Source organism: Alternaria infectoria (genome assembly GCF_024043175.1).
Source record: "Alternaria infectoria strain BMP 0036 chromosome Unknown scaffold_40, whole genome shotgun sequence".
Taxonomy (NCBI): Eukaryota; Fungi; Ascomycota; class Dothideomycetes; order Pleosporales; family Pleosporaceae; genus Alternaria; species Alternaria infectoria.
The window spans coordinates 47700-70800 of NW_026250729.1; the positions used below are offsets into that span (position 1 = coordinate 47700).

At 53.5% G+C, this 23101-nt stretch overlaps 6 protein-coding genes across 6 annotated transcripts; 2 read left to right on the plus strand and 4 right to left on the minus strand.

Annotated features, from left to right (window-relative positions):
• Positions 1-1821: 1821 nt before the first annotated feature.
• Positions 1822-3127, plus strand: J4E92_010637 (uncharacterized protein; the record flags this gene model as incomplete). The annotated part of the gene is made up of 3 exons (XM_051501974.1): positions 1822-1910; positions 1967-2515; positions 2563-3127. 3 exons carry the CDS (start codon positions 1822-1824, stop codon positions 3125-3127), a joined length of 1203 nt encoding a protein of 400 aa, XP_051347778.1.
• Positions 3128-4439: 1312 nt separating this feature from the next.
• Positions 4440-6733, minus strand: J4E92_010638 (uncharacterized protein; the record flags this gene model as incomplete). The annotated part of the gene is made up of 5 exons (XM_051501975.1): positions 4440-4649; positions 4701-6035; positions 6283-6385; positions 6436-6533; positions 6584-6733. The coding sequence occupies 5 exons, from the start codon at positions 6731-6733 to the stop codon at positions 4440-4442; spliced, it is 1896 nt and encodes a 631-aa protein (XP_051347779.1).
• Positions 6734-7603: 870 nt separating this feature from the next.
• Positions 7604-10893, minus strand: J4E92_010639 (uncharacterized protein; the record flags this gene model as incomplete). Its single annotated transcript, XM_051501976.1, has 3 exons — positions 7604-7762; positions 7820-9094; positions 9145-10893. The coding sequence occupies 3 exons, from the start codon at positions 10891-10893 to the stop codon at positions 7604-7606; spliced, it is 3183 nt and encodes a 1060-aa protein (XP_051347780.1).
• Positions 10894-12352: 1459 nt separating this feature from the next.
• On the minus strand, positions 12353-15642 carry J4E92_010640 (uncharacterized protein; the record flags this gene model as incomplete). The annotated part of the gene is made up of 4 exons (XM_051501977.1): positions 12353-14079; positions 14131-14215; positions 14267-14284; positions 14845-15642. 4 exons carry the CDS (start codon positions 15640-15642, stop codon positions 12353-12355), a joined length of 2628 nt encoding a protein of 875 aa, XP_051347781.1.
• Positions 15643-15899: 257 nt separating this feature from the next.
• On the minus strand, positions 15900-19316 carry J4E92_010641 (uncharacterized protein; the record flags this gene model as incomplete). Its single annotated transcript, XM_051501978.1, has 1 exon — positions 15900-19316. One exon carries the CDS (start codon positions 19314-19316, stop codon positions 15900-15902), a length of 3417 nt encoding a protein of 1138 aa, XP_051347782.1.
• Positions 19317-19731: 415 nt separating this feature from the next.
• Positions 19732-21704, plus strand: J4E92_010642 (uncharacterized protein; the record flags this gene model as incomplete). Its single annotated transcript, XM_051501979.1, has 3 exons — positions 19732-19922; positions 19970-20547; positions 20593-21704. 3 exons carry the CDS (start codon positions 19732-19734, stop codon positions 21702-21704), a joined length of 1881 nt encoding a protein of 626 aa, XP_051347783.1.
• Positions 21705-23101: the final 1397 nt, after the last annotated feature.

Here is a 23101-nt window from a genome sequence, read left to right on the forward strand (position 1 = left end):
AGTAATTAGTAGAAGGGTTCTTACCTCTCCCGCTAGAGTAAATTTTGTCGCGGAGTCTAGCCCCAGAGTGTGGCTGTCGTTGCCCTATTGGGTCAGTCCCGCTATCGGGATTTTAGTCATGTGGGCCGCCACTACTGGTGAAACTTCCAAGGAGCAGCCCTGCGCCGTAGTAGCACCGACGGAAGCTCTAACACCCTTTGCGTTGCCATTTCCGCATGCTATATCCAGGCACCTTAGCTAAGGCCCCTAGTTCTCCGCATTTGCGAACGTTGACGGAATTGCCGTCCCGGTATCGATTGCACGCCACCAGCTCTAGATTGACCAACAGGATTGGATAGCGAAAACCCATAGGCACGACTCGAACGTGGAGCAAGAAAGCAAAGTCGACAACATTGCTTGTGACAAAAGCAGTCTTTACAGCATTTGAGTAGTCCATCTAGTACATCCCCCAGGAACGGTCTCACTTCGGTCATACTGGCTTAGTGCAGAAGCCGTGAACTGATCCGGCCTTCTTGTTTTTCGAAAATGGACAAGGAACGCTGGAACGTCATACGCTCGCGACACAGATCAGGCATTCCATTCTGCAAAATCTACGAGTCGTTTGTAAGCCATGTGGCAAGGTTGGGTAGAGAAAAACTCAGCAACACGCGCCACAGCATGAGTTTTCTTCGTTTTTCGTAGGCTGTCGCAACTCGCTTGGGTTAGCCAGCCAATGAAAGCGTACACCTTACTCTGCGCACACCATCAGCCATCGTAGGGACAAAACCTGGAATTTGGAATGAGTTCAACAGTCATGAGGACGAAAGCCACCTACAAGCTGAAGACCACTACCGGGGAGCGGGGAACGTTCGTAGGGCACAAAGATGGTGGTTCGGTACGGCACGGAGGCGCTACCTACCCTATCCTCCGTCCTCATAGAGTTTGCTCCCAACGTCTGGTTTGGACGGCGCCGGATAGCACCCTCAGGAATTCTTCACACGCACCAACGCGCAATCGCGCACAAAGTTGCGGCAGGGACGGCCAGAGAGCTGTCAGACTCTTATGGAACGGCTCCTGAACCCTGGAGACCCGCAGAGAACCGGCACTTCGATGCCTGTACATATTGTAAGGCCTTTGCTCTTTCAAGCCAAAAGCAGTTTGACATGCAGTATGATCGCCCTTTCTCCTTTCGCCCGTTCAGGGAAGGTGGGATTCTTCGGAGTTCTTTCCTCGCCATGGGATTGTGCACCTCGACGCGGTGACGTCCACGCTTGCATGATTCCGTGCACACATTTGACTCGCTAAATGCTCCTCCCGACTCAAGCTCCCGCTGCACGCCTCACCATTGGAACCTCCAGATTGACAAAAGCAACCAGAGGCTTTCATCAGTGGGGATTTAGTAGAAGGCTAGAGACAGATCCGTTTGCTTTTGGCGCCCGAGTGGCCTCATTGTATGGCCGAGCAAACGACTCGCACTCCCCTTTCTCGCGTGGCAACGCTTAGCGAAGCACGTTGCCGATCTTCCTGCCTCGCCATAATGGATCTGCCCCACAATGAACCTGGCTCGAACAGTAACCTGCGTCGACTACCGTCGCAAGGATACCCAGAGCAGCGTCGGTGGTCTTGCTAACAGTATTCTAGCGTTCACAATGCCAGGAGACACACGGCTCGGAGAAAGTGTTGAGACGTCTGTTCGCGCGATCAGCGACGAGGGGGAGGCCGAACTTGTCGAAATACAATATGCTGCAAGATCGTACTCGAATCGCGGTTTTCCAGACTCATCAATCCTCTCCCTCGCCTACATAACCTTATTTTGACGATTCTCCCGACACACCACCGAGTATGGAGGACCGAAGTGGTTCGGTGCTGGCTATAGCCCTCACCTTCTTGATCTTAACATATATCACCGTTGGGCTTCGTTGCTATGTCAGGTAAGATCTGCTTGCTATCTTCATTGTTTTTGGACGCGTCGCTGATAAGAATGTAGGATCTTCATGGTGAAGGGATTCGGCATTGACGACTACTGCATGGTCGTCACACTTTTCTTTTTCACCGGTTATCTCGTGTCTCAAATCGGCGGCGCGCTCCACGGAACAGGTGTTCGCCGCGAGAAACTCACCGACGAACAAGCGCAAACGGCCCTAAACTTCTGGTTCTTCTGCGAAATATTCTACACATTATCGACATGCATGCTCAAGATCGCCGTCGGGTTCTTCTTGCTGCGCATTACCGTCGTACCGATGCACATCTGGCTCATCCGGTTCATCATGGTCGTTTCTGCCATCGTGGGAGTCGCATACACGTCGGTCGTCATCTTCCAGTGCAAGCCGGTCTCGTTCTGGTGGGACCTGGACCCTAATCATCATGGCACATGCTTGTCAGCGACACTAGTCATGAACTTCACGTTCGTGGTTTCTGGACTCAACGCGTTTGCGGACTGGGTGTTTGCGATTCTCCCGGTTTTGATCGTCAAGGATCTGCACATGAAGAAACGCATGAAAGTCATAGTCGCGTCGGTCATCGCTCTTGCCGCAATGTAAGTATTTCGCGAGCCGCATAATAACGTCTCTAACAAGTCGATAGTGGTTCGACAGCAACGATCATTCGTCTCCCGTACACGACCTCGTTGAAGGGATACAAGGGCGATTTCCTCTACCGAACAACCGACTTTGCGATCTGGAGCACAGTGGAGGTGGGATTGGGCATAACAGCTGGTTCCATTGCGACTCTGAGGCCGCTCATGAAGCAGGCTCTCGAGATCACTCGCTCAGCCTCAGCTCTACCCTGGAGTAAACCCTCACTGAACTCCGGTCCGCTGCAGTCGGGCACCCAACTGGGCACGCTCAAGCCTTCGATAAAGAAGTCGATCACAATCACTACCTCCAGAGCGAGGAGAGAGAGCGCCAGCTCTGACGAGGAGATAATACTGGGCAGAAGCCAACCATCGGAAGCATGGCAGCAACAGCAGGGACTGCCTGGATACGTTACATCCACCGTTTTAGATGAACGTGAGAAGCGACAAATATCAGAGAAGAGTCGTCAACATACGACAGAACGTGAAAGGAGAGGCAGTCCTGGAGGGGCCAGCGACTCAACCCTCGACAGCAAATCGACTGGGAAGGCCGCAAAGGTCCATGAGCGTTTTTAATTAGAGGTTTCATTTGAAGCACTGCACGATACCCCATAGTAATAGAATTCTGCATCAATTTACATGTCTTTGCATCCGTACATCAGTGTCACTTAACAGGGCTGTTGCTGCGTTCAAGCACCTGCTACTACTACTGTGTCTATTCCACCAAGTTTTGACCTCAATATTTAGGTATGTCGGCTATCCTCTTCCTGCAAATTCATTAAAGCATCTACATTTGTGCATCCAACTTGACTATCCACTTTCGGCTTCGATGGCATTCAGCCCGGTAACCACCGGCACCTAACATCGAACTATGAAAGCCGACAACCGAAATTCCTCGCGAGAACACTCCTCACATGCTAGCGCGGAAGCCCGAACAAGCTCACCCCGACTTTAACCGATTCCAGCCTCCACGATATCTCCCACTGCCTGCCCGCGCAGATCATCCAGATCATCTAGATCACCTCCGTATAACCCCTTCGTCGCTCACCGCTCCTGGCCCATCTCATCTCCCTTTCCGTTCACATTCCGCTTTCGTGCCATCCTCAGTAACGATCCACGCTGACCGTCGATCGCTCAGTTAGCAGCCTTGTCTTCCGCTGTATCGGTAACACGGAAAAGGCGATCAACACCGTTCATGTAAATAAAGTTGCTGTCGAAAAACGCTCCAGCGCGATTGATTAGCTGATCCAGTAGGTCGGGGCATTAGGGAAATGTCTGATCCCGAGCTGTCACAGTCTCTATGATTGCAATGGAAGTACCCGTTGTGGTGAGCCTCAAGATCGGGTTGAACGACGATTGTGTGTGTCTATATCGCGTGAGTCTAGCTAAGTGCTTGAGCACAGAGCTATCGCGATCATCCCGCATATCGAGGTACAACTCCGATAATCAGCCCGAACCGAGGTAGCCAAGTCAAAGGTGCTGGATCTACTACGTTCAACTATGCATCTGAGCCGGCGATGTATAGCTGACATCTTGCTTACAAACGTAACGGGTCCTTCCGCACAACGGCGCGTGAAACGGGCTAGCAAAATGCTGGCCTGGCAAAGGTCCGACTACGCGATGACCGCGGCAGAGACTGCAGCAACCGACCATAAGCACTTGAACCCATAATCACGGCGTTTGTTCCAGAAACAGATGTTCTTTCTGCCCAGGCATGTACATATTAAGTCTGCATCGCCCCACACCGGAACCTTTTCTTGCTTCTATCTCTCACCAGTAGCAGTCTCCCTGATATCTTCTTGCATTAATTTCCAAATTCCCAATGATATTACATTATCAGGTGTATCGACGCTGCCGCCGCAGCTACCTAGCCTATATTTACACGCAACTACCACAATATATCCGAAAACGCAGTCCTGAGCACTTCCGTCCTCGTCTTCTGCATCTCCGGTGCAATGCCGACCAGATCCAAGATATCGAGACACTTCCGGGCATCTTCCTTCGCTTCCTTGAGCAAGGGGTCTGCTGAAGGAGGCAAGCCGTTGTGACTGGGTGAAAGTGGTTGCGCTTGTTGACCAAGGATGCGTGCCATGAGGAGCTGGAATGGATATCAGTAACGCAGCAGCACTGCAGGGAAAATTGTACTTACCGCTTCCTCGAACGCGCGGTGCTGGAACACCCACCATACGCTGGCATCGATTCTGAGATACTCCCAGAAATGGAAGAAAGACTGCAATGCCATTCTAGCTGCGTCCAGCGCACCTTTGACGTCGCATGGTACACCCTCGGCCGGGTTCTCATCCGCCTGTATGGCCATGACGCAATGCCAGAAGTTACTTCGGAAGAATAAGTTTTGCCGTAAACCGCGTGGGTTTGTTTCTGCCATAGCGCGTATGGTGACTTCGTCAGATGCTGTAAGATCTGCGGGAAAGCTCTTGTGCAAAGCAAAGTATTCGTTTACTAGCTCAGCTTTATGCGAAATCGAGGTTGTCAGGGGTGTTGCTAATGAACGTGGGATACAGACGGTGCGGGACACGAGGTTGGCCATGTGCCACATCGACCGGATGTATCTTCGATCTGACAACTCGTAGGAAGGATAGAGATCGTGGTTCGAGGCGATGTTGCTGATGCTCATGGGATTGATGACGGGGTCTGTCGTGCCGTTGTTTGAAGAACCGTTCGGGATGTATTCATCAAGGTCATCGCTCAGGGATTCTGGTTGTATGTCTGAGAAAACACTGGTCGGTGGGAGTTTTAGTAAAACGGTAAGGAATGTGTCCTGGAGATATATGGCTTGCCAGAGCTTCCGCCGTTGTTGCTTGTCACTCAGCGAGCACCGAGGCGCAATGATGTCTGGGTCGCGATGTAATCCCATGGCGTACGCTTGCCGTACTAGAACTCCGCCAAAAGCCCATGCATCAGAAGCATGGTTGTCGTTCATCAAAAAGTATCCTATCAGAACCATGGCCTGCAACGTTCTGACTGAAGCTCGACTGAGGTACGAAGATATTCGCAACGCCTGCTGAGCAGCTGATATATAGAACTCGGCAATCTTCGCTCGCTCAGCATTATCAGTGGTACGGATGAACTGCGTACCCATAGCGTACACAACAAAGTGAAGAGCAACCAACACGGGATCTGCTGAATGTTTCTCCTCTATGGGTAGCGACCAGAAACGTTGATAGTCGGCATAGAAGTTCCTACGATGTACCATAGGGTACACTGGGTCGACAGCATCAAAGTACTTGTCTACCAGAATATCTGCTTGCTCTTTAGCTGGCAGCACGCCAACTACCTCAGCGAGACCGCCGCGACTCGTCCAGTAATTGGCGAAGGGATGCTCAGAACCCAGACCAAAGAATGGCGCGGGCGTGTGGTTAGAGTACGGTATGTTTGATAACAGGAATGGCGAGGACCCTGATGATGACAACGACACGCTACGGTATTGTGCCCTGACTGGCGTTGGTGGTACCTGGATGTGGGCCTGTCAAACGAGTCAGATAACCGCTAGAGCGATGCTTTTCACGACATTTTCACCGAAGATGAAGTATTGCCGAAAAAAGGTTAGGAGTATTCGACGGCCACGAAACTCGTCAGGTCTTGACCCAACGCGTTCGGCCGATTCCTCAAGACCCACAATCGCGAATAGCCACCGGCGCCCGAAGGCTTGGGCCGACATGCGTTCGCAGGAGGTTCGCAATGATATGACAGGAGCAAGGGATGTGTATTACCTGAACGGGCGGCTTGCCATGTGGGTGCGGGTCACTGCCAAGGTGCAACGAAGGCCTCGCGCTCGTTTTTCTGGAGCGTCCCGCAGTGCGACCGGCGCCAACCCTGTGCAAAGGCTCAGCAGATGCGCGTCCAGGGATGCCATGGGAACTTACTTGTCTGTGGAAGTCGCGATCAGGTTGGCGATGTCGGAGTATTTGCATGTTGATTGTCGCTTGATGCAGGCCAAGCAATGAGGACGAGTGCGGTCGCACTGCGTCGGTTCAGTCTCGGGCAGCCATTGCGCCAGCGCGCTGCACTCACTTTGGTCTTGCGCTCGACACACTCCTCGCAGCTCAGCGTCGGCTTGTTGCGCTTTTGCTTCTTCTTGGGTGGCGCATCGCCGTGGGTGCCTGTCGCGCTGGTGGTGGACGGATCCGGACTCGTCGAGGGCTGCGTGCCTTCGTCATCCATTGTGCAGCGCGTGCGGCGGTCGGGATGCGCGTGAGCTTGGTCCGAGTGCTTGACAGCGACGGGCAAATGGTCAGATGCAAGCGGCAGCAGTGGGCACAACGTTGGCGGGAATAAAAGTGAGGGTTGAAGTATTTCCGCGCTGGAGCTGACGCGCCCCAGAAAAGGCCACCGAGGTTGCGTGGGGACGCTGTGGAGTTGATACCAGCCACTGCTGCTTGGCACGACTGAGACGGGGCCTAGAACTCACCACTAGAGACGACGTCAGTTGGCCTAGTTGCGCGTCCATTTAGGCTATGGATCATCCTGCGCGGAGATGCGATAGCCAGCCATGACCGCAGGTGATGCAGGAGCGTGTAGACAGGTGGGATGTCATCTCCAGATCTGAACGGCTCCGAAACAACACCACATGCAAGTTGAGATGACAACCCTACATACTTTGGTCGAAAAGGCACATAAATCGCGCTGTTGATATCACGTCCCACTAGTCGCAGTGCATCTCTAGCTGACGTCGAGGATCTAAAGGCGTCCAGCGTCGGCTTTTGCGCTATTCCCGAAGCGCCGGCAGCACTAAATCTACCGGCAGGAACGCTCATGACAGCATCATGACATTTGTAAGCCACGTCTGCGCCTTCCCACATCTACTGTCACTTTGGAAGGAGCCACGCGTATCAGAGGCAACCGCGAACGAAGCGTGCAGACCTGTCATGGACCTCGAAGAATTAATCGACGTTACAATAATATACTTGAGAGGAGACGTATAAACAAAAGAAGCAAGCCGCTCAAGGACCTACCAGCATCCATCACATCCAATCGAAAGCGAAAGATATCTCAAAAAGGCAACCTCAGTCCGTCCGGTGAAAGAGACCCGCCTTAGGTATACATCCTCTTGGCATCACGGTAACCCCCACCACCGCGCATATCATCCTCGAAAGCCTCAGCAACCTCAAGCACACGCTTAACATGCTCCATACTAAAGACCGACTTCTCCGCAAGCGCAATCGACTGCGACGTCTTGACCGTATTTTTAATCTGCAGGAATTGTTAGCCGATACCCACGCACACCACCCCAACAACAGCAAAACATACCTGTCTCCCATTCATACTCCTCTTACTCAGCTCATCAAAGTCCACCTCGGTAAACGGCTTCATCACCTTCGCACCTTTGTCTTCTTTCGCATCCTTCGCGGTACCCTCCTCATCACTGTCTTTATCTTTACCCTTCTTCTTCTCGGCCTCGGCGTCACGACCCATCTGCTCCACCTTGCCGATATGGTGCTGCCAGATCTTCTTCCTCGCCTTGGCTTCCAGGTTGTCGTATCGGATACCCATGTGGATCCTGCTCTGGAACGCTTCATCGAAGGTTTCCACGCGGTTTGTTGTGAGGAAGAGGATGCCTTGGTAGTACTCTGTTAGACGCAAGAACACAGATACGAGGCTGTTGCGATGAATGTCGTGGGGTTGGCGCGCTTCGAGAAACACGTCTGCTTCGTCGAGGAGGAGAATAGCGCCCCACGAATGCGTAATGTCCATTATGCGGTTTAGATCGGTTTCGAGTGAGCGGCTGTTGGTGCCTAGTTCGCCTGCCGAGACGGCGTAGAGCGGACATTTGAGGTACTCGGCGATGGATTCGCCGGTCAGCGTTTTACCTACGCCGGGTGGGCCGTGGAGAACGACGTTGAGGCCCTTGCCTTTGCCTTGGATGACGTCGTCGATGGTCTTTGCGGCGTTGAAGCGGTGAGAAGAGACGAGGCCTTTGAGGTTCTGCTTGATGCGGCTGGGCAGAACGAGGCTGGAGAAGGCTTCGTCGTTCCATTTGATGTCGTCGATGCCGGCGAGCGAGAATTCGAGCCAGAGTTTCTCCGAGAAGGCGAAACCGAGGACGACGGGAGAGGCAATGAGGAGCTCTTCTTCGGTGAAGCATTGCTGCTTGTTCTCTGAGCCGTCTTCGTCGGTCTCGACTTGCTTGTCGGGACTGTCGCCCTTTTCCTTGTCGATGACGCTCTGTGGCACGCGGATGGGATGCTTCTTGCCCTTCTTGTCCTTCCACATGACGATGCGCATCTTATCTTTCTCCTCGTCTTCGTCGCCCTCATCAGATCCACAGCAGCAGTCGTCACTATCGTCATCGTCATCGTCGTTTTCCTCATTCTGTGCAAGCTCGTCTTGTTTGAGGTACGAGAGCGGATAGTTGGGATTGATGCGGCGAAAGATGGCGGGATCGACCATGACGCGGCCGTTGATGATGAAGCGGATGATGTTGTTTTTGTGCTTCATGTACGCAATGCCCTTCTGAAGGCGGTAGTTCATGCCTTGGAGAGCGACGAACTTCTTGCCTCGGTCGACGAGTTGCTTCTTGATGCTCTGCAAGACCATTAGCTAATGAACGCCCGATCAACCGGTTAACGACTCACCTCAGGATCCTTGTGGTACTTCAACGGATAGGCCGAGAGACTGGTAATCTTCTTGTGCCCCTTGAACGCTTGAATCGTAATCTGATGGTCTCCAAGACCAAACGACTTGCCATCATACTCAAGATACTTGCCATCTACATACCAGGACTTGACACCCGTCATCCAGCTCTCATACTCATACGCGGTCTCGACCTTGAAGCATCGCGGATCATCCTTGTTGTGATACGTGGGAGTGAAGGCGATCGTGTTAGGCTTGAACAATGCCCAAACGAGGTCGTACGTGATCGTACCCGCTTTGAGCATGGGCCGGAGAGCCTTGCGCGTCGCAGTGTAATCCTCATCAATGTAACTCAGAAGCAGTTTGCATGATGCAATCTGCTGTTTGACGCGCTTCTGCTCTTTCGACTTCTTTGCCTTCTTCAGCTTTGGCTTCAGCGTCTTCTTGATGTAGGTCTTCAATTCGTCGTAGTAGTGGAACAGCGTGTGAGGATCAATCTGCGGGATGTCTTCCACTAGGCTAATGCTCTTGCAGTCCTTGAAAACCTCTTGGAGTGCGTTGCGAAGTAGCTTGGATTTGACATCCAGTTGTGTCTCTTGATACTTGCCTTCCCAGTTGAGTCTCCTGCGCACGGTGAACACGCAGTCAAACTCGTCTTTTTGGTCGGCGTTACTCTCGACGAGTTTCCAATCGCGTATCTTCATGTCGAAAACCTGGTCGACGCGCTTGAACTCGAGGGCGTTCTTCTTGACTGGCTTATCAAGCTTCGTAGTGGATACGGCGGCAGCGGCAGCGGCAGCGTTGAGAGAAGCTTGTTGCGCCTTGAGACTGTTGAGCAGACCACTTACTTTGGTCACTTGTGTGTCAAGGGTATCTCCTGGCAACGGAGGCTCTGGCGGTGAAGCCGGCGCATCGATATCGTCCTCGGAAGACGATGTCATTGACGAAAATTCAGATAATTCAGCCTTCTTCGCTTTCTTTGCCTTCCGCTTGGCTTTCGCCTTTGCGCGTTTACGTCTCGATTTCTCATCCTCGGAATCTGTATCGCTGTCGGATAAGCTCGAAGTGTCAGAGGCACTGTCTTCGCTAGAGCTGTCGAGCTTCTTGTTCTTCTTCTTTTTGGCTTTGGCTCGCAAGGCCTTCCGGCGGCTCTTCTTGTCATCTGCCTCTGAATCTGAGTCCGAACTTGAGTCGGAGGTATCAGCCGAACTCTCATCCTCGCTTGTTGAATCATGCTTCCTACTCTTGCTCTTCTTGCTCTTCGCCTTCGCCCGCTGCTTCTTCTTCACTGCTGCTCGTTTCGCAGCCAACTTCCGCCTCTTTCTACGCTTAGCCTTCTCGTCCTCGCTACTCTCTTCCGACTCACTGTCGCTCTCAGAGCCACTATCGTCCGATGTAGACGTCTCTTCTGCTTTACGCCTTGACTTCTTTGATGCGTGTTTCCCTCGCCTGTTGACACTCTTCTTCTTCGCAACGACTAGCTCAGACTTTGGCACCTCAGTATGCTCGACAGAAACAGCTGCCTGCTTCTCATCGGTATTTTGAGCCGTATCAGCCACATGAGCTTCGACAGTCTCTTGAGAGGAATCCATCTTTGGCTCGTGCAGCGAGATGTCGTCCGGGTCGGACTTCACGGACGGGGTTGCAACAATGACTGGTGACGATGATGAGGTGTCGGAAAGCTTTTTGCTAGCTTTGGCAGGTAAGGAAGGTTTGGTGGAAGAAGTCTTTGAACTGTCCGGTCCGTTCATGGGTCGTAGACTTGCCAAGATGCGAGGCTGGCTTTCTGCTATTGCTTAACTGTTGAATATGCTGCTGGAGATAAGGACCTGGAAGAAGTCGTAACACGTAAACTTGGGGTCCGGCTCGTTCAGGAAATGTAGCAATTGCAGATGAGACAGTCTCAAGGCTGAGACAAGAGGAGGACCTAGGTCTCACACCCTTTTTATCCACCGACAGAGCCGCAAGGTGAAGCCTAACCTCACTCTGCCTCCTTTCCCGACCCACAACTTTCTCTAATCAGATCTCTCGCCCACACAACACACTACTAGGCTGCAGTCTTGTATTACCGTTCTCGATTACCCCGCAGTACCTAATTCGGGATCTGGCAAATGACGAGCTCTGAATAGCGAACTCCGACAAGGCTGAACTTGTTGGGAGCCAGCTTGCTCGAATAGATCGTCTTATCACCATATCAGTACAGGGTGGTGGTGGAGTGGAGGCCGCACATACCTAATGAACTCTTTCAGCCGAATCTGCTGCCTAGCCACGACCTTCCTGTAGGAGCAACGTTTCGTCGATGTATTGGCCTGAGCAGGCTATAATGCATAGACAGGCTGAAAAAAAAAGAGCGATGTCGTGATGACCGGTGAGGAGGTAACCAATGTCAAGGCAGAGCGTAGCTCAGCCTCGTCTGACAATGCCTTCAGCCTTGCAGGAGTGTGGACGCGCTCGCTTTCGCCGGTCCCAATCAGTCTTTCATGGTGTATCTGCACCTCTCGTTCTCGAGGCCATTTATGCGGGATCACAGAACTCGGCCGTCGACTGCGTGACGCTCTTATACCTGTGGACTGGTTCGGTGGCGCTGCGGCTGTCTCTACATCACACTTCCCTGCGTTTCCGGTAACACAAAGACGCATTATGCTCTCTGAGCACATGCATATTACCAAAGTGGCTCATCGGTTGACGTTGTGTTCCCATCGGCTGCTGCTGAGCTGCAGTGATGGTCGTTCGTGTGTCGCGCTGAGTGGCCCTGCCTCACCAGGAAGGAACGCAGGAGCTGCATCGGCTAGGTATCGAGCGCATTACCGAGCACCCGTGGACGCTCGCCTCACTTCTTCCATGCTGCACGAATATACAGTCGCGCATACATTAGAATCCTTGGTGTCGACGAATTTCTAATCAGAAGTATTGGTTGTTCCCTAGTTGATCGAAAGCAAGTGGTGTATCTGAGAAACAGCGAAACCAACCTCAATCCTACAAACCCAAAACACTTTCTCATAACGAAAGAAGCGCGCTGTACAACGCCTCATCAATGCATACAGCGCCATGCAACACGCGCAAAGCACGATTCGTGCGCACATGTGATACGCTGACCAGACGCCAACCGCAAGCTTCCGGTTCTGTCATGCAGCTCCAAATAACGCCCCGCATTACCGAAGACAACGACGTGATGCACGAGTTTTGCCGTCGCCGTAACGGTATAGGCACCTACGAACTTGTCTTTTTCTTGCCAAAATGCATGTGCCCAAGGCCATGCTCCTTCGCATCCTTCATCTCACTCTCAGGCTTTCCATCAGGTAGATCGTTGGTGTGAGCTGCTCCTGAGACGTGATACTTCAAGCTCTCCGCAATTCCGCCAATGTGGCCCCCGCTCTGGTGTGACCCAGTAGGCTGGTCTGCGGATCGCGAATGGCTAGCAACATGACTAGAATTGTCAGGACGATCTGGTTGCGTGGGGTCTGAGATTGCCGTTGTCGGCCCACTGCTTGTCGCGTCTGTGCTTGTTCGAGAAGCAGAACCGTTCGGCTCCATCAGGACTTTTTCCCCATTCGGACCATGTGGTCGGACATGTTTGGTGTCACTATCACCGCTGTCCCTCCGGCCGGGAGCTTCGACAATGGTGGTACCCTTCTTGTTCTCGCTTCGGACGCTGTTTGCTCGGCTGATGTCTGACTTCTCGTTGGGTGGGCTCGCTGTGCGGACGCCTAGATCTTTGTCTTCGGACGGCTCCACGCCCTTGGTACCCCTCCAATCTGCGGGCTCGGCTTGTTGCACAGGCTCACCCTCCTTCGGTTCTGTAATGACAACACCAGGTCGGCCTTCTTCGCTAGAGAGCGCGCGCCAGACTACGGCTATGCGCTCGAAAGCTTGTGTGCCTTTTCGAGATGAGCCTTTGATGCCGTCCATGGCTTCCCATGCAATCTCAAACATGCCCGACTGGTCGACATTGCCATTCTGCTCAGGGCCGTTCCCTTCAAAGTATGTGTTGAACCACACGTGCGCGACAGCGGTGACCATGGTCAGATCGAAGGCGGCTTTGTTACGACGCTCGACGTCAATGTTGATGTCGTTGGTGGGCAAGACTACGCGCTTGGCGGGACGAAAGACGACGTCGCCCGTGCCCGTGGGTAGGCTCTCGCGTGACGATCTTGGCTCGGCCGTGGTGGCGCCATCGACATTGCTCTGCTGCTGCTGCTCGAGGGAGGAAGTCGAGCCATTCTTGGGGCCTTCGCTCGTCTTTGATGGGCCGAAGCCGTTCTTGTACATGACCTCCTGCACTGCCTGTGCCATGCCGGTGGTCTTGACTTCGCCTCGCACAATCTCCCTCTCGTCGCGGGTGAAGGTGTGGAAGTTCTTGATGAGCTTGCCATCCTCGACGAAGCCCTCGATCTGGATCTTGACACCGTCTCTGAGGCCCCAGCAGTGCACTTCAAGTATTTCGACCTGCCGCTCGACATACAACTTGCCGTGCTTGGCCCAGCGATCCACGTAGTCTATCCATCGGAGTTGGCTGGGAATGCTGACGCCTTTGCCCATGTTGGGACGCATGCGCCGCTCGGTGAAGCGGTCCAGAGCCTTGTGCACCGGCCAGCCTTCCTCGCTGATGAGGTAACTGCAACTAGCAGTTCCCGATCGCCCTTTCCCGGCCTTGCAATGCACGACGACGACCCGCCCCTCCTTCTCATGGAGCCAGTTGCGCATGCTGGCCATGATGTTCGGTATCAGGGCGAAAGGCGGCGGGTGGTGATCGGGGAAGGGATAATGGTAGACGCGACCGTAGACCTCCGAGTCGGGGTAGCCCGTCCCTTCAGCGCGAAACTCCCATATGGCCCAATCGTCGCCATGTTTCGAGTCGAGAAACTTTACGAGCGAGTCAAGCGGGTTGCGATAGGCGCGCTGCGGGTACGTGCCGCTAGGGCCCGAAGTAGCGATTACTAGACGCTGTCAGAGGGCAAACACTGGAAACCTTCTTGGGGCGACTGTACTGTTGTCCGTTACATAGCACAGGTCGAGGCCAGCTTCAGCATGCCTGGCGCGAGGGCCGGCTACGAGTTGCCGCAAAAGCGACGCCTGCGATGGTCAGTTCGATTTCCCATGGCGTCGTCTCTCTGTTATGCGCACCATTATTCCGGCGGTCGTCTGAAGTATCGAGGAGCAATATTGCGTGTTGGCTCATGGCGGGAGTCGAGGCGCGAGGGATGCTGCCTCTAGGCGCGGGCAGGCGCGACCGAAAGGTGGGTACGTCACCCTGCCCGCCTTCTGCGCTAGGCGTCGGTTCCTGCCCAGACCTGACCACCTCCCCGCCACCTTAACATTTTTACTCGCCACACGCCTCACAGCCACATCATACCCCATTTGACTTTGGATCGCATGCACGCGAGTACCACAACCATCGACTCCATACTACATGTGACGAATGTCGCTTGAACTCACTGACATGTCTTGCTGCTTCCTTGCCGACTCACCCGTTTCAGCCTGATCCGCATCCGGCTGTCGTTTGAAGCAGGCAGACAACAGACCCGGCCTGATCTCACTAGATGTGCCTAAGTATGCGAGAGCTTGCAGGAATTGTTCATTTGCGATACGGCTACGTCGCGTTCTCCGCTGAGCAGACGACCGTATAGCCCAATGCCTGGCACTTATTTTATGAAGCCATTCTGATCCATCCACTTCTCACACATGCTCGGCCAATGGCTCACCGGAAGTCCCTGCGTGTCCAATGCGAACCCGTGCGGCGCATCCGAGAAGACGTGAAGCTCTACAGGGGTACCAGCTTTCATAATGCCTTCAGCCAGCCTGTATGCATTCACCACCGGCACAACCGGATCGTTTGCAGCATACACTATGAAGGTTGGCGGAACTCTGCTCTCCAACTGTACGTCTGGCTGCACGGTATCGTAAAGCGCCTGTTTCTCCGGCGGCTCCAGCGCTGGCTTACCCGCCATGACCTGGCGTCCTTTTGCATTCGTCGAGATGGGCGCATAGCCAATGATAGCGAATTCGAGGTATGGAACACCACTTTCCGCATTCGGGTTGCTCCAACAGGTGGGATACGTCGAGAGTAGCGATGCAGCGAGATGACCACCAGATGAGAGACCGCATACACCCATAGGGCGTACTCCAAAGCCCTTCTCATAGAACATTGTGAGCGCCCGCCTGGCGTCGTCTATTGGCGCTTGAATGCCCGTCTCTTTATTCGGAAAACGATGTATGAGCACGAAGGCATGGAATCCTAGCCCTGCCAGCCATCTCGCTACCTGCACACCTTCTCTTCCCACCATGAGCTCGACGTATCCTCCTCCACCTAGAATAAGGATATTTCGTCCGTTTGGTGTAGACGTGGTGGGCTTAAAGGCGAAGAGCCAGGGACGTGTGACGCTTGTTGCGACGGCCTCGTCGATGCCATTGGCAAGGTCGAGTTCGAAGGCTCCTTCGATGGGCCCATCCCTGTAAAGTGGCCATGCCCAGTCTGCATTGAGAGGGTTTGGAAAACGCATTGTTGCTTTGGAAATATATGGGGTTGTTTTGAATGTTGTTGTATGGGCACACACGTGTTCTTACACTCGGGGTACGTAGTTTTCTCGCTGCATCATTGTACCGAAAATGCCGAGGTGGTTGCTTCCATCTTCGCGCGTTCTTGACCACAGTGGGAAGACCATCATTATCAGATTTCACATCAGCCAAGTCCTTCGTACATACAACGCGTTCAGATCGTAATTTACTACATAATCTACATATATACAGACTACTGTCTCTACAAAACACCAAAATGCCTCTGCTGCAACTTATCGAAAGTCCTAGGCATGGAATCAATAGCCCTCATAGTCAACGGCGCCTTATTCTCAATGATTTCCGCCAACCAAGCCCCAGCCTCCTCATCATACCCAACCCCATTCCTCTCATCGCTCTTAACCTGGCCAAAAGCCTTCGCCAACAGGATAATAGTCTTGTACCGCGGAAGCACACTGGCCTTGTTGAGATCATTCGGACGCAGCTCCATCCACTGGAAACCTTTGCGGTCATTGCGGATGAAGTTGGGGATGAGTTCGCGCCAGCCGGGGAAGCGGGGCATGAGGTATTCTTCGCAGATGGTGAAGGCGTCGATGATGTGGTTGCGGTGGATGAGTTGCTGGATAAGTTCGTTCCAGGTGAGGTTGTCGACTGTGAAGCCGTTGACGAGGAGGTCGCGGATGGTGCGTTGGGCGTCTTGTGCGGCGTTGGGGTTGTCGGCGTCGGATTGCGCGAGTAGACTGCGGATGTAGATACGAGCTGGCTTGGCTAGGATTTGGCGGCGGTTGTCGGAGATGTGCGCTTCTTGGAAGCGTTGTAGGATCAAAGGGTCGGTGATGGAGGTGTCGTCAGGCACAGGGGCGCTCTGGTTCACGGCTTGGTGGAAGGTCTTGGTGAGTTTTGCGGCGGAAGTGCGGGCGAGTTCCCAGAAGTTTGCGACCTCGGCGTGGTTATTTGCCTTGAGATGCGCCTCCATCATCGACGTGACGAGAGTCAGTGGTATAGCGTAGCTGCCGGACTCTGCTGCCATCGCTTCGACCTTTTGGAAAAGCTTCTTGCAGAGTTTATACGCTGATCTGGCGCTATAGAGCGAGATCATCAGGCCATAGTAGGACGCCCGAAGGTCATCGAAGCTGTCCACATCGTCGAATCGTTCATGTACAGGTTGTCGGTGCGCAATCTCTTGCGCTGTACTGGAGACGAGCATCTCTTCAAGAGCCTCTTCGACCCGAAGAAGCTTGTAGTTTGGATGTTTGGCTCCTCTCCTCTTTAGCTGCCGGGAATCAGCCATACCAAGCGCTTGAAGTGAAGCTTGGCGGGAGCTCTCGGTTTGAGGAACCTGGCGCGCCTTCATCCTTTCGTGAGCTTCCACAGCTAGTTGATACTGCCCCTCCCTCAAGAAACCGGTCATCACTATGGCGTAGTGAAGTGCATGGACCCGGTATCCTTGTTCCGGCATTGTGACTCTCAGCAGTTTGTAAGCAGCGTTGGTCTGCTTTACTTCGACTAATGCTCGCATCAGACTGCCAAAAGTCCAGCTATCCAGCGGGATGTTGTTCTCGACCATTAGTTTGTATTGCTGCCTGCTACCCGCTAAGTCGCGGTCCATTGCGCGCCGTTGGATCAACAAGTTCCATGTATGTGAGAGAGGGTATCCGTGGAGTGTCCCTGCCTTATAACTGTTGAGCATGCCATATGCGATCGCTTCGGCGCCTTCTGGATCACCCGCATTTAGAAATGCTTCGACATAGCCCGCCCTTGCACGAACATCCGTGTCAAGTTGTACGCCCATCTGCTTGGCTTTGGAGAAGAGTGTCTCGAAAGCCTCAACATCACCTCTATGGGCACAAAAGTCGAGCAGAGGCCCGAAAGTTTTCACGTCTGGTGCAACGCCATAGTCCAAGCAATTGTTGAAGCATTCCAGAGCACCATCGAGGTCCTCGGATCGGACGTAGGCAAGCAGTAAAATATTCCAACAAGCAGTATCCGGGGTCATCTGAAACTCTTCGTGTATGCGTTTGAACTGGGTGATGGTGCCATCGACATCCGCGCGTCGTGCATACACATACGGAAGTGATGAGAGTACGCTGATTGTCACTTCGTCTGGGTGATGTAATCGAAGCTCATTGACGTATTCGTCCACCTTCTCCACATTACCAACCCTGGCATACGTATGAATCAGGTACTTGAGAAGACCAGACCGTAGCGGCTTAGTTGGGTACCAGGTGCGTAAATCGTGTAGATGATCCTGAACACGTCCAAGGCCGCCTTTCGAAGAATGCTGATAGATCATAGACCTGATCAAGACCCGTGATGGTGGCCCTTCGGAAGTGCTTTTGTCCCCATAGAGATAAAGTTGCCGGTATCTTCTATATAGCTCGAGCGGAATCTTTCGCTGGTTGGTGTATTCTCGGTATTTTGGAAGGTTCAACATCTTTCGAATCGCGTGCTCGTAGAGAGTTGAAGTGGGGAGATTTAGAGAGTGGAGACTGTCAAAGAGCCCGATGAAGTAATCCCAAACAAAATCATCGTCGAATTTTTCCGTACGCAAGACGCGATCCATTACGTGAGGTACGAAGGACATGACAAAGCAGGCCAAATCACGCTCTCGGGATGGCGTAGATGTGAGTTCGTGTTGAAACTCCCTGACGTATCGCAAGAAAGACTCGAAATGTTCCAGAAGTTCTGGTAATGTTGCAGCCTGACCCCACAACTCTGGGAGTGTATTGCCGGTGCGAATCGCGTGGTATGTGGGAGTACCACGAATGGAATGCGCTTTCCGATGGAACTCTCTGAAGACACGAAACGCGAGATCCCACTGCTCGTCGAGAACGGCTCGTCGAAGGATTGCATCTATGCCACTATGCAGTAGAACCTGACTGGGACCTCCTGATGCAATGGGCTTGGCGAGCTTGTCATAAAGTCGAACTGCCGGCCCTATCATCCCCAATGCAACGTAGGCCTTGATAGCTGCTCGATGTGATGATAGCCGTCGAGCGACGGGGCGAAGCGCGTCAAATACCTGAAGGACTCGCTCCGGTACTATAGGCTCACCGTCCTGGACAAGATAGTCCAGGAGCTGTACTTGCAGTGTCTCTACTTCCGCCAAGCGATCCTCGGGGATGCTAGTATACAACTGCCAGGCCAACTCTTGCTCCTCAGGTGACGGCGAATCTAGGTACTTCTGCAATGCCGTGATTGCATCCGACCCTTGTAATAGCTCTGCCGCATCCTTTTTGGCCTGTTCTACCCTATCCACATCCATTTGTGTTTCATCTTGCACAGGTTGCGCCTGTATTGTCGAAAAACGGCGGGCTCGAATCGCATACGGCTGCTGTCGCCTCTGTTCCATTGAACTGAGCGGGTTTACGGATAGTCTTCCAAGAAGCGCCAGGGTCTTTTCCGGGTACAGAAAGTCGAGCATTACACCCTCGTGGGTTTTCTGGTCTGTGTTGGCCTTGTTCACCGCTCCATTGCCACCATCACCACCTGTTTCTTCGATAGTCGGGGATGCGACCTGCCAAGGCGAGAGAGTGAGATCGCTTGCACCGTGGTGCCGAGGAGTTGGGTGCAACGTGCGCCGACTGCGTAGACATGGCTTCGGAGCGCGGAAGAGCTGGCGTCCGCCGGATTCGAGGCATGTCGAAGCACGCTCGAGCATCACCTGGACTGTAGGAAGCGCAGATGGGGCAGGCGCAGATTACCAGAGGCTGTGAGGAGTTCTATAAACTGCAACTATTAGATATGGTGGCAAGAGGACCGGGTAATGGGGTTTGCCCACACTTGTGCATGCCTCTAGCTATGCGATGGGGACTACAGGAAAAACGGTGGAGGAGGAAACCAATGTACAGAGTGCTGACTCAGAAGAAGGAGACTAGAGCAAAAGACACAAGGGAAAGAACGAGTAGCGCGCGTGGCAATGGCGGGCCCGATGTCTATGATGTCTCGAAAAGTTTACGGCGCGACAATGACCTGAGGTTCCGATTCGCTTGGCAGGGCCATGGATAGCTCGCCAATTGATGCCCCTCCACATCAGCCGCATCCCCACAGTTGCACTTAACACCAGCTGCCCGGCCATGGATATCACCAAGTTCGTGACCGACTACCGGGAGTCGGCGTTCCTCATCGGCGATTACAATACCTACCATGAGCAATTGTCGCGACGTCTCCGCATTGTGAACAAGAAACTCGGGCGGGCAACACCCAAGAACGCGAAATATGCTGCAAAGGCCCCGGTCACGGCGGAGGATATCAAGAACAACAATGAGTACGAGTCACGTGTAGAAGATGGATCTCGGAAGCTGACTGTGACAGGGCTCTTCACCTGCTCCTGCTCAACTCGGAACGGGCATGGGCGCAGGCCATGGCTATGAAAGCCTCTCACTCCGACGAGAACGCCGACAAGAACATCACCGGCTCTACGCGTAAACACATCCTCTCGCGCCTACACAAGGCTACACAATACGCGAACCAGGTTATTGAACTCATCTCCAACACGAGCGCAAGCGGAGCATCGGAGACGGATGTGCTCGAAGCAAAGGCATATGCCTACACTCTGGCTGGAGCGCATGAGTTTGAGAAGCAAGCCGAGGGCATCAAAAGCAAGAACGCGACGCCCCAGCGCTGGGCCCCGTGTCTCACCAAGTACTCTGCGGCGCGAGTCATCTACAGCGCTCTGCTGAAGGCCACGAGGAAGGACCTGTTCAAAGATGTGTTGGCAGGCACTACCGACCCCAGCATCCGCTATGCTGCCTACCAGAGTCGCATCCCGCGTACAGTGGGCGTCCCGACTGTTGCGACAAAGTACTTCCCAAAGGACGACGCAGAGCTGGTCAAGGCCGTGGAGAAGCTCGACTCAGCAGCCCTGAAGGAAGAGGAAGCAGCTTCGTCTCGTGAGTGACACATACAGCTTCCAGGGCACCGCTAATAGTCAACAGACACCCAGATTACATGGCGCGGCCGAACAGCAAACGTAGTAGACGCTGCGATTGGCCAGGCTCTAGCATCTGTCGATACCGCCTCCGCTGCCCTTGACCAATCTACGACTTCCACTTCATCGCCCAAAGACCGTGCCAACGCCTACGACGACATCCTCATTGCGAGCCAAGACGCGGTCGACGCAACACGAAGGGCGATTGAGGAGCTTGAGAAGGAAGGTGTCGATGAGGGCGATGCGCGCATGCAGGATCTCCGTGTCACGAATCTAGCGGTCAACTACGATCTCATTTCGTGGCGAGTCGGGCGCAACCGAGTGCTTATCGGCAAAGACGACGGTCTCACGTTCCCCGCGAATCCTCCGCAAAAGCCGCGCCGACCGCGCAAAGATGGTAAGGAATGGGTCGAACGGGAAGAGCCCACTGGCCGCAAGCTGGCGCGCTTACGGGAGCGCATCGCTTTGTACGATGCAATCCTGCAAAGTATTGACTCGGTCAAGGACCTCAGAGGTGCTGCTCGCGATACCGGATTCATTTCCGAACTCGACGGACAGCGTGCATACTTCCAGGCGCTGAAGTGCTTGAATCTGTCACACTCGTACGCATTCCTCTCAACGCCAAAGCAAGCTTTAGCGCTTTGCAACAGGGCGTTGACACTGGCAAACCAAGCAGCATCTGCTCCACAATCTCAGGCGTCCTCAACATCCAACGCACCTAAGATGGAAGTCTCCGGGGAGCAGACAAAGACGCTCAAGGAGAATCTCGAAAATCTGAACTCGCACTACCGGGGTGTAGTGGCGCTGTCGCAACTATTCGCAAACTCTGATACCGCGTCCAAGGCTGGGCTGGCAAATGCAGCGCCCGTTGTTGAGCGACTGAACGAGTACCCATCGTCGGGCTCGGTTGATCTGAAGAACCTGGTCACATGGCCTCCAAAGATCAAGCCGGTACCGGTCAAGCCTCTGTTCCTCGATGTGGCATGGAACTACGTCGAGTATCCCGGGCGCACGCCGCAAGCGCAGGTGCCTGAGCCAGAGCCAGAAGAGGCGCCGGTTGAGGAGAAGAAGGAGGAGAAGCCGCAAGCCAAGAAAGGTTGGTTCTCCTTTGGTAGATAGTCATAATCACCGTGCAGGTGGCAGGGATACATTCCATGGGGTCACCGTTGTTGCCCAAACGCTATCCATAAGAACAAGTGATCGTTCAACAAAAGCCGTACTGGTATATCCTTGGTGTAGCCCGATTCAAGACCCTGAAATGCACTTCTCCAGACTGTGCGATAGTTCGCGCTACGGGTGTCTATCCAATTTGAACCCTCCCTATCTACGTGACAGCCACAAGCCGGAGACAAGATGAACGTGATTGGTCTAGTGAAAGGTACGCGCACAGACGTGCATGGCCGCTGTGGGACTAGCGTAATTGAGCCTCAGGGGCAATACCATAAGCGCCGGTCAGCGTGAACCATCACGCGCCTGACGGGACGGTTGTTTCGTTTCAACGACCCTTTGTTCGTGGGTCCTGTAGGACCGGGCGTGGCAATATTGAGAGCCGTTGTGGAGGCTGAATGCGTGTGAATTGTGCTATGCTTGCTTGTGACTAAGGGCTGAATCGCTGAGGAGGCCAGCGTATGGTTCAGATTACCATGCTGAAGCTTGTACGACTGCAGGAAAACGGCCCGGCTCAAAAGAGACTGGAGGGACACTTGCGGGCAGCGTTCTGAGGTCATGCAGGTGGTTAGATCCTAATTTTAAATAAGGTGGGTATTATCGATACGGAGGGACCCCTATCACCAAAGCGCAGAGAACGGATCGCGTACCTGGTAGCTCAATCTCGTGCTCATTCCTCTCAACAGACAGACACACTCTTTCAACACTGCTTTGTAGCTGTTGCTTTTCTGTCCTTCAGTCTTTACAGTCGCTCCCTTACTTAATACACACCCTCTTTTGAAGCTCCATCCGCTTGCTTGCGTCCTGTTTGGTGTACATCATCAAAACGTGCGCATTCGACATTCAAGGCATTCCCACCCGATACATTACCAGCTATTCGAGGAGCGCCACGCGTTTCTCGACCTAATACACCCATCACGGCTTCCGCACTGGCTACCTCCATCCTCCCTCGGCCCCAGGTCGACGATTCGTTCCGCAGACCCTCGATCCTGCAGGTTTTCGACCTGCCCGCCTTCAAGACGTCTTCCACCGCCAACTTCGACGACAAGCTGCCGTCGATCGGCCACGATAGATCACGACCGTCCTCAAGCTCGACCGTGGCTTCCTACACCCAACAAAGGCATGGCAGCAATGCCTCGATTCAGCTGCCGTCACTAGCTACGCTAGCGTCGGCTGCGTCGAATTGCCCCGCTGCGAATATGAACAGTAATGATAATAATGATAATATGAGGAGAGATACGCCCGAGAAGAGAATGCCTTCACCCCCCAGGTACGTTTTCAGAATTACCCAGGCTCTCGTTGCGGTAGTGTGGGACCAGTGTGTACAAGCAGATGCGTAATGGGTTTTG